Here is a 19044-nt window from a genome sequence, read left to right on the forward strand (position 1 = left end):
TCTTTCTAGCTTTAAAAAAGCACTGCGTATTTTTCCGACTTTAAAATTCTGCATTCCAGACTTGTTTGATGGCACAGTGACATCTATTATGCACATTTCTGGAGCCTTTGCTTTCCAACGGCGTCACGAGGCTGAGAAACCGTACTATGCAACTTTTTCTTCCAGGACACCGTGTGACGTTTCAGCTGAGTTTTTGCTTTACGGCCCGTGTCACACGCTAGCAAACGGGTATAAACACACCAGCCATTTTCAACATGCATCATGGCTGACTCAGCAAAGAAACTCAAGAAGAAATTATCCGAGTAAGAGAGGAAAATAAAGAGAGAAAGAGACAGAACAAGAGATAAGACAAGAATTAGCCATCAATAAAGTTCTGTAGTAAAAGTTCTGTAGTGTATCTTTAAAGCCCAGCAGAAATGACATCCAGTCCTTTCCTTTGGTTTCTGCAAAGTTTAAAATCCTTTTTTCAACAAGATATTAAAAATTGACTTGAGCACTGCCAGGGGAACAAGAGGCAAAGTAAACAACCTGTAGCTTACAAGTCACTTACAGACATTGGTCTCTCAGCAGTGATGATGGAAACCACAGAAACATCTAAACTCACTGAAGAAACGTTTGCAAGCATCAATACATGATGTTTATTGTGCTGCAGCTGGACAGCAGCCTCAAAACAAAAAGCAGTGGAATTTTTCACTGAATGCTTGTTTCGTGGCTCAGTAAGCATACCGTGGGATCAGAAAACACAAATCTATGTGTAAATAAAGAGCCACAGGCAAAAAAACACACTTTTATCATCTCTATCTGTGTATTCTAATTAACACCTGAAATGATAAAAGGGCCTTAAAATGCAGTCACTTTCTTTCCTTTGGTTTCTTAAAGTATTTTATCCAGTTGATAAATATTTATATTTAGTGAGCAGCGTGGCACTCGCCACTTTTATGAGCCCCGTCTTTATCAGGAGTAATTAAAAGATGGAAGCATGGGCATGCATTTGCATAAACATAATTGTAATCAGTTAATGTCACAGAAAAAAAGTAATCAAGCCGCTCTCACTAATCAAAATGTAGGTAATTACAGACTAATTATATTTGTATTTATCCTTCTAAATAAAGAGCGCCTGTGTGGATCAGAGGACTTTTTCTGATTTGTGTCTTGACACTGGAAGAATGCAGGAAAATTAGGGTCAGCACAGAAAACTGCCTCACAAACAACTATTTTCATTGTTTTAACAATACGCACAAAAACTCTGAGCTTTGTTTTTGTTTTTCTTCTTCTTGATTTAATTTATCTTGTCTGACATCTGCCAATCAAATCAGTGTGTATTGTGTTCAGCAACGACAGTCTGCTGTGGCTGTGATCACTCAACCATAAGGATTGTTTGTCTTCTTCACTTTAAGTTACATAGTTTAATTTATGTTGACATTTTAACAAGGTAGCAGGTCATCTGCAACCTATAACAAGTCAGAAGTAATCCTCAGAACAAGGCCCAGTATTTTGAACAAAGATGTAAGATCAAGGCAAACCTGGGGAATATTTGGGAAAAACAGAGGAACGCTTTTTTACTGCCATCAATTACCTAATGTCAATCCAGCTCTTCAGATGTTTTACTTTATGTAAACCACACAAAATGCAAGTAGCTTTCTACCAAGCGAGGTCTCTATCTGAAGCTGGCCGATGTCTGAGACCTGCCAGAGCTCCATAAATGTGATAAAAGTTAACAGTCATTTATTCAGTGAAATATTGATACATCCATTTACTGTATGCGTGTCACACTGTTTTAAAATTAAAAAGAAAGAAAGAAAGAGGAAAAAAAAACTGCATGTGTTTGTTTTGTTTGTTGAACACAGTCCTGCTGATGAAGATGAAAACAAGGACCGTGAGAAGGGAAACATGGACATGGTAGATGCAGGGTTTAGAAAGCTTTGCCTAATGAAACTTCTCCTCATATTTGTCTTTTTTCTGTTTTGTCTTCTTACAACCTGAAATTACAATATGTGTATTTTGGGGTTTTATGTAGTGGACAGAACAAAGCCAAAACTAATGACGTGGTTAAATTAATTCTAAGAAATGAAAAACTAAAAACCTGTTTTGACGGCATGCTGACATTAATTATGAACATTCTTGGAACCGTTGTTTCCTTGCAGTGTCAGAGACTGAAAATCTGCACTTCCCAACCTCTTTATTTCCCTGTAAGGAGTATCATGTGACAGCTGCATTTTCATTTACATCACTGTGTCACGCAATAGCAACAGGATATCGATGTACTGGAAGTTTTGGACGTGCACCATGGGGGATTCAGCAAAGAAACCCAGGAAGACAATACCAAAGAAAGCAAGGAAAAGAAAAAGAGAAGGGACATAGTAAAAGATAGGACAGAGTCAACAGTCTTTTACTGGCTGTAGAGAGCTCAGGGAAGAGACAAGATTCCTGACTGATGCTGAATTAATTTTTGTGAGGGAGCACATAAGTGCAAAAATAGTAACATGGAATGTAAATATCTGTTTTACTTGTTTACAAGGATGCTCCACAGTGATCTTTAATGCATGCATGCTCCACACAAAGCTGGTCATTCACAGCTGCATTCAGCCACTTCCCTGCAACATGCTGTTAAATGAGTTCTCTTGTCCCAGTTTCAGTTTTAGTAGCCAATTAATCAATTTAGCTACCCGTCAATTAAAACTGGTTTTATTAACCTGGCATAACAGTGACCCCACTTTTACGTTACCCAAATCTCAATCTGAGAAAGCTCTTTCAGGTGCAGAAATATTGCTTCTGACCTGCTATAAACTTCAAATAACCGAGAATAAACACACTGGACAAAGCTTCTAAATTATACAAGTGTATTACAGAAGGAATTGTTTTGTCCCACGAGAAAACAAAGTCCACTATAAAGGAATAATTATAATTAAAAGTAGGTGATTTCTTTTCTACTTAATTACAGCTTTGTTTTTCCTTTAAAAGTTAAGTGGGTGAGTCTAGTAATCACTAAAACTTACACCCGTATTGGCTTTATTTATTTATTTATTTTTTTTTTTAACCCAGAGAGCTAACTGGCTCTCATGGGGAATTGTGTCTATTTAAAACACAAAGACCTTTCTTTAAAGAAACATTTACAATCAATGTTTGGCTTTTTATGCATGTGGTGCACTCAGGCAGCTTAGATGCAAACTACAGTTTTATATACAAAAGCCTTTTTATAGCTCTTTGGAAGCACTACTGCGTTCCTGACACAAGTTATATGATTTTCTGTTTTTTGAAGACAAGGTGCATGCCATTACTAGAGTAACAACAACAGACAGACATTGAAAAGGAATTTTAAAAGGAAAAATTAGAGGCTCTGCATGAATCAGATGTTACACATTATTCATTTCATCTGTTTAACATTATTTATTATTTTTTAAGTGATGCAGATCTCAGGATGAGTTTGCTGTTAGCTGCACCCTCATATATCTACTTCTCAAGCAACCATCTGGTTAATAGATTTGTTCAGTGCTTAATATACTGCAAATCCAAAGTAAAAGTGGTTAAAGTCTCCTGTTAACTAAGTGAAAGAGTGTGAGGAAAGCCATTTTATCTAGACTAAAGCTGAACATACTGCTCAAGTCACTTCATGAGAAAACGGTTTACACCACTGACTTGGTCAGACATTTGCCATTTTGTTTTCCTTGAAGACTATTTTGGGGCTATTTTTTCTATAACAGATAGTTTGTATACATGAGACAAACAGGAAATGTAGGGGAGGAAAGAACAAGGCTCTGTGACCAGCTACTCAAATGTATCTGCACATGTATCTCAAACAACTCTGCTTCACTACGGCTATATATTTTTTTCTTATTTACAAGATGAAATTGAAATATTTCATTTATTCTTTTTAATTTCATGTAATGAACTTCCACTAAATATTCCAAATTAGTGAAATGGAAAACAAAGCACATAAAAAAAATCCCCCAAAACAGACATGTGTAAATAAATACTGTACAGAAATTTAATTCCAGCCTTTTTTTTTTTTAAACACATCTTACACATAGTGCACTATATTGTTTCCAGATCAGCCCTTTTAAAATGCATATATTATATATATATACAGTGTTGGGGGTAACGCGTTACAAAGGTAACTCGTTACTCTAATATACTACGTTTGGCAGTAACGAAGTAATACAACGCGTTACTAACTATATTTTGGTAATATTATTACAGTAAATGAGTCCGGTAATGCGTTACAATCCCAACTGTCAGTATAAACATCAGACAAATAAATAATAAAACAACCATCGCGCAACAGCCGAAAATAAATATGAAGTAGAAGAAGAAGAAGAAGAGGAAGAAGAAGAAGACGAGGGCGGCGGCTTTAAATTAACAGAAGAAGAAGAAGAAAAGGACGAGGAATGATGGCAACCGACTCAACATTTTCTAAGTGGGTTTACTCTCACTATTTTGAATACATCAGAGAAATCGAAAAGAACAATGAGGTGTAGAACAAGAGTTTGTATCACATCATGTCGTTTAATTCTTCCATATCATTACATTATTGTAATTCAGCAGTTCATATTAACAACTACTTTCTGATGCAACCTCATTAGACTTTGTTGCCACACACATACTATAATAATGAGGAACTACATTTAAATGAGAACTATTCACCATGACAAAATATTGCGCACCTTCATTGCGTAATGCCTTGTCCTAAATGCTTATTTTGGTGAAAAGTAACTGAAAAGTAATATGTTACTTATTACTTTATACAGAGAGTAATATTGTAAAGAAATGTATTACTTAAAATTGAAAGTAACTGGTAATGTGAAATATATTACACTTGGGAAGTAACTTTCCCAACACTGTATATATATATATATATATATATATATATATATATATATATATATATATATATATATATATATATAGAGCAACTTTCCTTTTTTCACAATGAAACAATATAATAAGCGATAAGGCAGGCTCCAATATATTATAAAATACATTTTTAATAAAGAATTCAAATAAAGAAATGGACAAGACCATCTTATTGTACAATTTGAAATTTATGCAGGTTATGAATAAATGAAACATGCTTGAATAGTATTAATATTATTATAATTTGAATAATGAAATTGTATTTTAGTCTGCCCATTTGCTAATTTCAGATAAAGAAAAGATATGGTGAGATTTCCAACAGCCAGCGGTCAGATCTAATATGGAAACATATTAGTACAGCACTATGGTGGAGCTTTGATAAGCCTCTGTATGCAAATTGTCCATATTATCTTAATTGGCCAAAATACATTTAAAAATATCATATATGAGAATATATTTGCAAAAATAGGTTCATTTTTGTTAATGCTCCACATCTCCAATTTTCTTAAATTTGGTAAGGCAGTGTTTTTTTTTTTTTTTTTCTTTTTCTTTTTTACATGCTGGCAGACAAACAGACAGATGAGACAACATATATCCGCCTCTGCTCCTGTTGTGGTGGCAGAATCACAAAAGCAGAGCATAAAAATCACTGGCTTCTTTATCAGAGAACTGTTTTTGATTTTAATCCAGCAGAACATGGTCTGTTGTTGCCAGTGTGCTGACGACAACATACAGAGCAGCATTTTACTTATATAGCACACATTCACACATAAAAATGCCTCTCAGCAGTTTTTTTCTGACGTCCACAGCTCAACACTGAATACTTTTTACAGGAAAATGGAAGAGCAGCCACATATTTATGAAATAAATAAATACATAAACAAATGAAGCCTGTTTATGTATTAAGCCTGCTTATGCATGTATCTGTTGCTCTGTGGGTTTATTTATACAGAAGATGCTTTTCTGCAGGCTAAATGTGTAAGCCACACTTGATTTCTACATGAGAAGCTTCTCAGACATGAAGGCATTTAATAGGTACACCTATTCAATGCCGTTAACACAAATACCTAACCAGCCAATCACACGGCAGCATTTTGGCACGTAGACCGAATCGAGCATCAGAATGGGAAGAAAGGTGATTTATGTAGCATGGTTGTTGGTACCAGATGGGCTGGTCTGAGTATTTCAAAAACTGTTGATTTACTGGGTTTTTCATACACAAACATGTCTAAACTTTACAGCTAAAGGTCCAAAAAGAAAAAATGTCCAGTGAGCAGCAGTTGTTGATGTCAGATGTCAGAGGAGAATTGGCAGAGTGCAATCTAAAAAGTGTTTTTGGACTGTAGTTGGAAACTTTTCCGGGTAATGGGCTTCTGACTGACTGTGATTTGGATATGAAGGACAGTTTGGGCTTTATGTGCGCAGAAGTAAAGATGGCTGCATTTACAAAGTGTCAGTTATGAACGGCATGATAAGAAAACAGGTGAGGTGGTACACCCAAGAATTCATGTAGAAAGAGTTACTGACGACAGACGCAATGAGTATGTGAATTTAAATTAAACAATATGGATCTGGGTGACGCTCCCATGTACAGATGAGAACATCACTTTCCTCAATTAGATTGTGATGTTTGTTGTCTGTGATTAACATGAGCCCCAGCGTTGTTCTGTCAGACATTCAGGACTGTTACTGGTTTCACTGGTTTCAGAGTAGATCGGCCATCAGATACAGTAAAGTTTATTTTGTATATTTCATTGTTCTTGCAGTAAATGTATATACTTCCTCATATTTTTACTTGGTCCCATTTACTGCTCCTTTTGCTTAAACAAGCAAACAAACATGTATTCAATTAATTAGATAATACTGTATATTTAAACATCTGTCTTTTTCCTTTTATATTTTATATGTCCAGAGTATATAAATTTATCAGAAATCAATCCACACAAATGAGCAGATGCCACATTTGACTTCAGAATCAAACTATCAGAAAAATAAATGTTTAATTAACATAAATTTTAAATATGATGGTATATTTGCAGCTGACAGTTTGTAGACTTGCAGGTCTTCATCCATCTGATTGTAAAATAGTTGCATGAACATTTAATGATCACTAGTTTTTAAATTAATGACAGCTCTAGGAATGTACAGCAAACACGAGGTAAACACCAACGTCTGAGACTGAAGGGGGTGGCAACGCATGTAAACCTGAACTTCATTCATTGTTCAGCCGATTGTTACAGCCTAACTTATTAATTAGTGTTTCTGCATCTCTTTTGAGCTTATCGCAGTAAGGTAGTTTCTTTTCAGCATGTTTTAGAAGTTTTTAACAGTTTACTCGGGAAGTGTCAATAGAAACAGTACCCAGGTTCCCCCAAAATGGTGGCCAAAGCTGCGGTGACATCTGCTCATTTAAGCTTTTTACAAAAACATTGTCAAATGTTTCAGTTGTATAGTGAATATGGGCTCAGAGGGCCTGCTCTCTGTTCACATCCAAACTGGTGGACAGGTTTAGGAACAAAAGTTTCATTAGTATACCCTTTTTTTCTTGAATTTGGACAATGCTGCAAACTCTCATTGTGCAACTGGGAGCTCCCAGCACAGGTGACACATGTCCCATTTAGTCTGTAAAATGGAAAAACTAATCCATCAGAGAAATAACAGAAACCAAAAGAGTGACCAAATCCATAGCTTGGTAAGCTCTGTCACATAAAGAATACATTAGTTTGGGAACATAGAAAGGCCTTGAAATCCAACAAGATGATCCAAGGTTGTGACACAGGAAAGAAATACCCTTTTCAGAACACCCAGAGTTCCTGATGGCACAGAGGACTTACTACAAGATTACTCTGGGCCTAAAACACAAAAAGTAGAATTTAGACTTCAAACTAGAGTTTCAATATACCATTTGACAACAGCTAAAAAATTACTCGAAAGATTTTATACAGATGTATTGATGTTGTTAGTGCATATTGCTTCCTCAGTATTAGTTAAACCACTCACCAGTCCATTGCAGGTACTTATAGCGGCACTCCCTTTAACGGTGGTCTCGTCCCACACTTCACCTAAATAATAGCAATGGGACACTCCAGGACGATGGATCTGGGCCCCATCAAGTCCACCATACCTCCTCTCCGTCAGGAAGCCTGGAGCCAGCAGGTTTGGATTAAGGCTGAGGTTAAAGTGCAAGATACGGCCTCCATGGAAAAACTGATAGAAGACACGATTTAGGTCCACCAGTTCCTCTGAGGCTTCCCGGCGTTGTACACGCCGAGACTGGTGAGACAGGAAGTTAGACAGGAAGTGACCTCTGGCATCCACTCTGATGGGGTGAACCACTTCATATTGGGACGGGTCCTGCAGCAATCTCTCTGTGAACGCCATAGTGGGAAAGGATGATGTAAGAGAAAATGGGTTATTAAATCTTTGGAAGGAGAAGAGTAGTAAAACAATCAAGTTGCTGAAAAGTAGTAACAAAACTGTGAAGCTCTAAACAAAGCCATATAGCTTTACATGCATTTTTATACTTGTTTACAGCTTTGATTTTGTACCTATTAAGAGCTTCAAACTCATTACTTTTTCAACTATTTGTCTTCAACCTTTGACTTTCATGTGCAGAAAGTTTGATACAGTTTGTAAAACTTATTTTTCTGATGAGCATAATCCTTTAATTTCCTCAGACTTTGATTCGCTGTATGAGCTCCAGGACAAAGATCCACCTTCCATGAGAAAGGATAGAGAAAATGTGTCTTCAAAAGCAGCTTAAGTGATCAGCTTCTCTCAATTCAACACACAGCCTCATTTAAATCAATTATTTCTTACTAAATATAATACAGCACATTAAGACCTTATATACACAAATAACCTGGAAGGAAGAGGGGGTGTGGGATCAAAAAGAAAATCACATAATTAATCCTTCATTCCAGTACTATGTTTTCCTTGAACTTGCACAAGGAGCTTCTACTTTAACTAAATTGTTCTTTTTGCAGCTAAAAGGTGAAACTCAGTTTCTTATTTTGCCATTATTGTCTGATGTGGCTGATGACATGTCACAGAAAAATGAACTGAACCTTCTTTGTCCAAAAAGGACTTGACTTTAAGATATTGCCACAGCATATGATTGATATGAACCACTTTTATAAAAGCACATCTGAGGAACTAAAGTCAATTTCTATAAGCCAGAAAGGAGTGAAATATGATCTGCAGTATTTTCAAATGCATACTGTAGCTCTACATCTGACTGACTCACAGATTAAAGTGTGATGTTCCAAGATTCTTTTCCACTCAGCAGAGGTGAATGAACCTGCTAAACCCCATTTGGATTGCATCTGGTAGTAGAGATTAGAGACAGCATTAAAGAAGAGGTGCTGGCTCAAGCCTGTGGTAGATAAGAATCTGTTGTTGTCTCATGGGTATAGTTAAAAGTTTCTTTGAGAAAATAGATTTTAACTGCATGTAACATAAAAATTAATTTTATTGACTCCCTTAGTACTGTCATTTGTGAAATTTCAGTAAAAAAAATACTGCAATATATAGTTTGACAGAGAGCTCCCTGCAGCTTAAAAGCCTTTTTTGTAACAGCATCATCTTTGTAATTTTTGTAATGATATATGAGTAAATGTGTGTTTGTGTGTGTGTGTGTGTTTGGGGAGGGGGTGGTGCTGGGCGTTGGTTACAACTCTTGAGATATTTTTGGTTTTGACAACTAATCTCACTTATAATTGTCTCTGTCCTCATCATTGCCCCAGATTAAAGGATATCTGGCTTTAAATACAAGATTATACATGCACACCTCTGGATTTCCCAGGTCCCATCTGTCTCTCAGCAGGGACTTTTTTTTCCAATCTGACTATTCAAGGGTTTGTTTTTTGTTTTTTTTTTTTCTTTTCTTTCTGCTTAGATTATCATGCCAAGATACTGGGATATGCAAATTAACACAAGGAAGTTAAAATCCCATTGTTAAGAGAATAATTATCCTCTGTGTCTGTCAACTAAGTCAGTTAGAATGATGTGTGTTCTGGGGTATTTTGCACAAAAGTAGGATTCAGACATTCGGGATAAATAACTAAGCTGGGTTTATTGAATCCAAAACAAGAGCGTCCAGGCTTAACTGGTTACACAAAGAGCGTGCCAAGATGAGCAGACACAGATTCATCAATCCAGGTGAAACTAATCCTGGATAAGTGCACCCTTGCAGCTCCCTCAATTGGCCCTTGTGATCTTTCAAAGAATCCCTGATCTACCATGGCAAGAAGAGTGGAATACTTCCCTCAGTCGGAGCAGGAAATCCTCCAACAAGAATATGAAGTGGTCAAAAACCAAATAGAAAGAAGGGAAACACAGTTTCCCACACAGTTATTGAACCACAGTTATCGAACAAAGAGAGAAAGCATGAAAGGCAAAGTATTACAGATCGCAGTTGTGCGCAAATACACACTCACTACTCTGCTGAAACCATCGCAATTTTTTTTTTTTTGGGGGGGGGTCAAATTAGCTTTATTTCTTCCACATTTTAAATAATTTCTTAATTTTAGATTGGTGGAGATTGAAATGGCTGAGATAAAGGATGCAAGTTAAATTCAGCAAACATATTTTTGTTGAAGTCATGACCATTGAATGCAATGCAATTGGATCACACACTCTAGAGGTTTTAAGGGACGGCCATGTCTTGAAGAGTACTAGAGCTACAAAATGAGCTGCTGTGTTTAACAAATGAATAAAGTTCACGGTAAAGGGACAAGAATCTAGTGTAAAAACCTTCAAATTATTCCAAAAAGGATAAAAAAAAACAAAACAAACAAACAAAAAAAAAAAAAAACAGGAAAGGCCACTCTATCCAGTCATCTTCTTTGTACTGTCAGTAAATCTAGCACCACTAAACACGAAACTTTCCATCCATCCATCCATTTTCTACCACTTATCTGGGATCGGGTCACGGGGCAGCAGCCCAAGCAGAAATGCCAAGACTTCCCTCTCCCCAGCCACTTCTTGCAGCTCATCCACGAGGATCACAAGGCATGTCCTGGGTCTTCCCTGGGGTTTCCTCCCAGTGAGATGTGCCCTGAACACCTCACTAGGGAGGCATCCAGGAGCCATCCTAATCAGATGCCTGAGCCACATCATCTGTCTCTTCTCGATGGGGAGGAGCAGCGGCTCTAGTCTGAGCTCCTTTCTGACGACCAAGCTTTTCACCATATCTCTAAGGTAGAGACCGGCCACCCTGCGGAGGAAACTCAGTTTGGCCGCTTGTATTTGCGATCTCATTCTTTTGGTCAGCACCCACAGCTCATGACTATGGGTGAGGGTAGGAATGTAGATCAACAGGTAAACTGAGAGCTTTGCCTTTTGGCTCAACTCCTTCACCACAACAGACTGCCGCATCAATTCGCCTGTCAGCCTCCCGCTCCATCCTTCCCTCACTCGTGATCAAGAGCCCAAGATACTTGAAGTCCTTTACTTGGGGCAGGACCTTGTTCCAAAACTGAAGAGGACAATCCACCCTTTTCTAACTGAGGACCATGGTCTCGGATTTGGAGATGCTGATTCTAAATCCAGCCACTTCACACACTGATGTCAATTGCCTGATGAAGCCAACAGATACACATCATCTGCAAAAAGCAGAGACCCAATCCTGAGGCCACCGAACTGGATCCCCTCAACACTGTGGCTGTGCCTACAAATCCTTTCTATAACACTTATGAACAGAATCAGTGATTCTGGTGGTTAAATGGATCCAAGGATCCTATAAAATTCTGCATATTGACTCATTAATTTCAGTCAGGCATGTTGGAGCAGGGACACACTGAAAACCTGCAGGACTGTGGCCCTCTAAGGACCAAACTGAGTAGCCCTGATCTAAACATTTGTGTAATATGAAGGAATTTTGGTGTATAAAGGGCAAGGACGTAAGCCCATGCTTAAAACTTGTGTTTCCTTTCTCACAGAACTGTTGTCTGATCCCTGTAATGTTAATATCTCTATGCATTGTGGAAAACATGCACAGAAATGTCAAACAGGTCAGAGTATTTGCTAGTGTAATAACTGTATGTAAAATCTGTATTGGTCTATACATTCCCATTAAATCTTTTTTTTTTATTTTCATTGCAACATTTGATGGGATATTTTCTGTATTTACCTTACATGTTTATCATTTTATAACCAAAATTTAAAAAAACAATATTTGCTTTTAGAGAAGATGGTTTTGGTATTATGTCAACACAATGAAGATAATGTCAACATAGAGATCTGACTGAGTTAAATTCAAGGAGAGTTTGAAATCACCATGAGGGGATGCAATATAACTTTTAGATGCAACCCTTCTCCAACACACCTGAATCAAATGGCTCAGTTCCCTCATCTACATGTCATTTAGCTCTGCAGATGTCTGGTGAGCCATTAATTTGATTTAGGTGTGTTGGGGAAGGGTTGCACCTATAAGTTGCAGAATAGTAGATCTTGAGGACTGGACTTGGGCACCCCTGCTATAGACTGTACAAAGCTGGAAGTATTGACTGTAATTTTCTAAGAAGGGGTGTTAATAAATGGCGTTATTGAAAAACCATCCTGTAAAATTCTGCTTAACTGAGAGTTATAGAGCTAAATACATAAAACAGAAGAAACAAAAAACAAAAAACATGAAAAGCATAAAATATTGGGCAAACAGAATTTGTACAGATCGACCAAAATTCAAAGCTAATCAGTTTTATTCTACAACACAGTCTGAAACCCTTTCCTTATTTATTTAAGTAGTATTCAGGAAATTATTTCTGATGAGGCTTCAGTAAACACACACAGATCAACTGAAGGTCTTAATCTCTCAGGTCTAGTATCTGGTCTTTGACATGTCCCCCTTGAGCCACAGATTCCTTGGGTTAGGTGCATTTTTAATGTTTGAATGATTCATGAGTACGTATTAAGTGGTTCATCAAACCTCCCCAAAAACTAATCAAACAAAACAAACAAAAAAGACTATTCTGAAAATAGTCAGGTGTCAGGGCGGAATAGAAAATGAGTAAAAATAAAAAGCAGCAAATGCCCAAAGAAGAACTTTCAATGACTTTAGAATCCCTGGAGATCAACTGTTCAAATCCACTTTAAAAGATCCTTCAAAGACAAAAATATAAAGTATTTAGGCCTGTGTGGCCTCAACAGAAGTCTGCGCATTCTAAATACCTTATGCATCACAAATCTCTCCATTAGTAAAACTTTATTCTTAATTAGCTAAATAGACAGTAATTAACAATTTTTCATCAGGCAGTCGTTACCTCCCAAATGCATCAGCAACTAATTTGTCATGAGAGGACTGAAACATAAAACCTAAATTTACATCTTTTTTTATCAGAATATGATGGGAAAACTTAACACTTTCAAAAAGGAACAGGTAAGATGTGGGAACAACAATAGGTTTTTCAATGTTGACCACAAAATCCTTACAAAAAGAAGCAACACTTACAAGGTTCCTGTTTTTAAATGGCTCTTTCGTCTCGATTAATTTACCTCTCCAACTACAATAAATATAATTATAGACTCCTTATGTGCCAAGAAAAAGAAAATCTTAAAACATCTTATCAGAAGGAAGCCTGTTCTGAAGTGCCCTTTCTATTTTCGGTTCCTACAGTAGTAGCGGTTTAAAAGTTCCCCTGTTTCCATGATGGGTCCTTGACTGGTTCTTGACTGGTCCTTGACTGGTCCTTGACTGATCCTTGGCCGATCCTTCACAGGTCTGTGGGGGTAATGTAATCCCCCGCAATGACGTCGTCAGCGAGGCTCTGCCCCTAAGCAGCCCAAGTAAAAAAACAGCTGCAATCCCTCTTTTGTCCACGGGGAGGAGCAGTGATTTGATCTTGCTGCTCTCTAAACAGTTTATAATGAGCTGTGTCGCTCATTTGTTGCATTTTTGCCAACATTTAAAAAATGATTTGATTTGAAAATGGCGTCAAATAAATGTATCAAAAAAGCCGACATGTGTAGCTAATGGTGTTATGAGGCAAAGCACAACCTCCTCAAGTCGGCTAAGTGGTGAATGTCACTAGCAGCGAGCTTTCTAAACATCCCGAGGAGCGCTGCCAGCGGTCATTTGACTGCAACGTAAGTTATTCACAGTGGGGGTTGATACAGCTGCTGCATAACTGAATATTGACAAAATCATAACGTAATATCGGCAGGTAAAAATAACATAATACTGATAATGTGTAAAGCAGGGATCACAAAAGTCCGGACCCAGCCCAACCTATATTCTGAATTAGGCCTCAAAGTGCTATTATCCTAAGTAGATAAGTAAATAAATGGTTTATACTGTGAAATGAAGTGTCCCTGGATTTTATTCATAGCGATCTAGTGATAAAACGTGATAAAACGTCATACAACTGTGTCTCAGCGGTGGGACAGCTGCCTGCCCGCTGTCTGAAGCAGGCACATGCGCAAAGGCTGGTAGGAATGACAGGAACCAGCAGCCTATCAGCACACAGGGTTTGTGATCTTACAGCCAATCAGAAGCAGAGTAGGGCGGCCATTTATTACAACTCCATAGCCGTGATATACGACAGTTTGGCTGAGAAAGAGTCTCCCTGAGCGGCTCTGTGGAAGTTTAGACGTGCTAAACTGCTCGTAAATATTGATGTGTTTACTTTTCCAAACAAGTAAGCAGGTAAAACTATAGACAACAACTATATAATAAAAGTCCTAAAATACCAGGTTCAGCCGTTTAGTTTTGATGACTGGCGGTCATCAAAAGACCGCTGGCGACGCTTCCAGTGTTTAACACTAGAAAACCCAGAGATTTCTTATCCCTCTACCATGCCCAGAGTACAACCAAAAGGCTGCCCGGTTTGAAATTAACAATTCAATGGCCAACAATTAGCACCTTTACATTTGTAAACACAGCCATTACCTGCCGTTAGCTGTTCAAGCATACTCCTTGGGGGGAGGAGTGTGCTTGAAAAGAGCCTTGTGGACTGTGCTGTATAGTTTCACTCACCACAAACGGTATTTGTGCTTTTGACCATTTCTCACATTTTCATGTACCCTTTATTGAGCATTGGTCATGTGAGTTTTCATCGTCATCACACTATTGTACGCCCAGCTTGCTTTCAAGTGAGAGATTATCACGTTTCTGTTTCCACAAAGGCAAGAAGGAAAGCATAATCAAGTATTTCAAATGAGAGATAATTACATTCCTTTTGACCTGGGAACAGAAAAGCAAAATCAATTTAATGTTCCTCACTTCCTAATATGGTGCAACAAGGTTCACAGTCCTCAATGTTTTTAGTAAAAAAATAAAAAAAATAAACACCTTACTAACAGGGTGGAATGGAACATAACAGAGTGGAACAGAATATAACAGGGTGGAAAATATTTGTTCCCAATTCCAAATAAAAACGCTTCAATGGCCAGATGATCAGCAATGAATAAAGATATTTCTACAGTGATCCAGATTTTTTGTTTGTTGTTTTTTTTGTTTTACATTTTAGATTTTGTAAGAGATGGGTGTGTTTTAACAACAGCAGTTTTATCCGTGACTTTAATCGATAATTATTATCATTATCCAGTGTATAAAAATGTTGGTGTAAAAACGCCAAAGATAGATAAGCATGATGCTGAACTTCGTGGTCTTAGCTCCTGGTTTGGTGTGTCTTGTTCTGTTTATTATCATTCTGAAAGGCTAAATTCCTCAACATTCGCACTTGCTCCATAAAATTACCATCTCCAAGGCTCCTCCACCACCACTTTGACTATGGATTGATAAGTAAATGAGCCGCAGTTTTGTAATTGTTGCATTGTCAAAACAGTTCTGTTAGTGTTGTCACACAAAATTCAGTAGACTAGTTGGTTCCTATGCAGTGAATTTACATGTTATTACAAAAATACACAATAATAAAATAGGCAAGTGGCAAGATTAGAATAATGTTATAAGTTCTGCGCAAAGACTCCTTTTTCATTTTCCAAAACAAAACTGACATAAACAATCTTGAAAAAAATGTGCACGTAGGCTATGAGGAAAGAATGAATGCAATGAAGTAGGGACTGGTTGAATAAACACGGTTTAACTGGACGCCTAAGCGAGCGCATTGCAGGATGGCTCCAGATTTTATTGTCAAATGGTTCCAGGTCAACCAAGTCCGAACTGCTTAGAGCAGAGTCCTGCACGGTTCCGTTTTGCTACGCATACCTGCTCTAACCCGTTAGAATGACTCCCGAACCCGACTCGTCACCAATGTATTTATTCCATTTAAATCCGAACCAGACTGATGTTTAACCCGCGACCCGAGCCATTAACGCATCATTGCCATGCTGCACCGCTTCTTTTCCATTATTATAGCCTATTGTTGTTTTATCATTGTGTTAATCTAAAACACATAGATAGCCTATGAATGTTTATTTTAAGCTTGCTCAACATTTTTAAAACAGCTTTATATTCCTCTGACTGAACCATTTCAGGGTGAAGACTAAACCAGACCAGTGTGTTTTATTTTGCCACTGAGAGGGTATTTATAATAGGCTACTCGGAGATTGCTGTGCTTTAACAAAATGTAATCCACCTTTCCTGGCAGCAGCTGTGTTCTCCGTTCCTGGACTACAAATCTGGCGGCAGAAAACTCTGCTGCGCAAATACCAGCGTAAAATAAACTTTCATATATTTTCTCTGTGTTGTTGTAGTATATTCAGATGATAAAACAACAATATAATAAAAAAGAAGACTTGGAAGGAGGAACAGCGGTGCAGTAGGCTATGGCACACGTTAACGTTAAAAAGCACACTGCTTGTTGTAAATACTTGGTTTATGCTTTAAGAGGTAAATATTTTGGTTAACATGTTGAAGAAATATCGTTGTTTCTTTTTTCATCTCTTGCTATGCTATTGAATTTGGCAACATTAACATGGAAATTCACTGCATTAGGACCGACTAGCCTACTGAATTTCTGGTAGCATGACAACACAAACTGGACTCGTTTGACCACTCTTACCCAATGTGCAACAATCACAAAACTGGGTCACTTGTTCAGCTGCCTCATTGCGGCTCATTTACGTATCAATCCACAGTCAAAGTGGTGGTGGAGGAGCCTAAGAGATGGTAATTTTCTGGAGCAAGTGCGAATGTTGAAGAAGGCGCATGTTCAAGTTGGGGGCTGCATACAGTACCTTTTGGAATGGTAATCAGAGCGTGTCGGGGAATAGCCCACCTGGAGGGGTGACGTAATCGGGATTCCCGGCGAGCAGGAAGTCGCAGCACAGCGAGTGTTGGATGTCCCCCCGCGATTAGACACATTGAAGTGGAAGAAATTATCTCCGATCCTGCGTGGGGCTTTTATCTGTCGCCCTGTCTTCTTATGGAGGTGAAATAAATAATATGAGAATAAAATAACCCTTCCTAGCTACCTCAAACAGATTCTGTGTTGCTTGATCCAAATCTGATTTGTCTATGTTAATAATGCTAATATTAAAAGATTAATCAGTATGATAAATACATCCTATTGAGAATAGAGCTAGGGGCTGTGATCCAGTATTTGAAAGGTTTTATTAACCTACTAGCATTCATTTCTGAATAAAACAATTGGCAGCGCACAAGCATGTTACAATTTCACATTCCACGTCAAACGATGAGTATGTATTAAGTTTTATGCATTTTTATGAATTGTGACTGGCCATCAGAGGTGCTTTGAGTGGCGCCTCTGCCGGTCAGTGTAAATTCAGATAAAATCTGACAGACTACGGGCGATGAGAAGTCTGTGAGAGAAGCGCCATCTTCTGGGTCTACCCTATATTACAAGGAATGGGTGGAGTTTGATTAAAACATCGACACTCCCAGGAGAAGGAGGGGGCCTCTCTGGCGGCTGGAAGTTGGAAGGCAGCTGGCTGGAACTGGAATGGAACTGGGCTGGAAGCTGGCAGGTATTCGGCTGGCTTTCAGCTTGGATGGGAACTTTTAAACCGCTACTACTGTAAAAGTCTAAAATTATACACTGGAATTTCTGTATCATCATTCACAACCTTACATTGTTTGAAAGGTTCCTCCCCTCAGTAACACATCCTAGTCTGAAATACCTGACTGTAAGCTTGCTTTAAGGGCACACAGCTGATTTACAGGATGAGACAGGGTGCATGCAGCCTTGTTGTCAATTCTCTGATCTCAGAAGAGCTTTGACTTTTCACATCGAAAACACACGCTAATGGGATAACAGAGGATGAATACACAAGGACATGGGATGTGTCGGTTTTCTTACCTAACATAAGAGGTTTCTACCTTATAAAAACCAGCTCCATTAGAAAAACAATACTAATTTTGCATCCTGTAAACTCCCACAGCTGAAATGTGCTTCCTTCTACTCACTAGTGAGGTCAGAGGCCAGTCAGAGCTGCAGCACTGCGCGGCTTTTGTTTGATCATTGCAGAGGGAAGACAGATGGGGCTTCAACCTCTGATGATTCATTCGAAAGCAGCTCTCTCCGGCTACCAGTGAGCTGCAAAAACTTGGGCTTAATTGCTGTGGTAAGCCCAAAACTTTGTAAACACGGGTCACAGCTGGCCTCTCGCTGGTCTGACTGCCTTCACTGCGCTTGATCAGATGCACTCAAGGAGCTAATGAGCACTGCAGAAGCACAGCAGGCTACAAGAGGACGTGGTCACATATGAATAAACTACTTCAAAGTTGTAAATGTGTGAGGCTCACTAACCTGTTTCATGTGGCAACATCGACGTTTTGCAGCTTGTCAGGACCACCAGATGCGCGATGAATACGTGAATGTGAGAGAGTCTTTGTCCAGAGGCGTGAAGCGCGCACCCCAAACGCGTCATTTTGTCAGGATGGTAACTTAAATGTAAGGAACATTTAATGCCTTTCTAACAATGCACCGATTGTCAGACTTGGATGCACTTTTTCGCTTTGTGGCGATCATGCACTTAAACTGTGACAGTCCAAATAAAGTTCTCTAATTTAGGCCAGAACATAGTTTGTCTCCGCCGGGTGTTTGTAATGCGTCCTCATTCTTATTTGGATAATTTTGTGAGTCGATACTAATGTTTGCTTGCGAGTGGCTGATCCTCCTGTCCTCCATCAGTCTCCTCCCGACTACCAGTGACAGCTTAAAACTTTCCTCTGCAAACTTTTGCCGAACCACCCCCACAGATGGGTGGACTTAAGACAATAGGCTGGCTCTTAGTGAAGCAGGAGGCTTAAAGGGGAACTACTGCTGCTCCTAG

General features: G+C 38.4%; 1 protein-coding gene across 2 annotated transcripts in view; it reads right to left on the reverse strand.

Moving 5' to 3' along the window:
• LOC121643919 (A disintegrin and metalloproteinase with thrombospondin motifs 7) overlaps positions 1–18932 on the reverse strand; it is a 124266-nt gene extending 105334 nt beyond the window's left edge. For both annotated transcript variants that reach the window (XM_041991545.1, XM_041991535.1), the window contains exons 1-2: positions 18519–18932; positions 7852–8219 (exon numbers count right to left, since the gene is read on the reverse strand). In XM_041991545.1, coding sequence (XP_041847479.1) covers positions 7852–8219; positions 18519–18639 — 489 coding nt within the window. In that variant the 5' untranslated portion in view covers positions 18640–18932. The remainder of the gene's footprint in view (positions 1–7851; positions 8220–18518) is intronic.
• Positions 18933–19044: the final 112 nt, after the last annotated feature.

This window comes from Melanotaenia boesemani, chromosome 1 (genome assembly GCF_017639745.1).
Source record: "Melanotaenia boesemani isolate fMelBoe1 chromosome 1, fMelBoe1.pri, whole genome shotgun sequence".
Taxonomy (NCBI): domain Eukaryota; kingdom Metazoa; phylum Chordata; class Actinopteri; order Atheriniformes; family Melanotaeniidae; genus Melanotaenia; species Melanotaenia boesemani.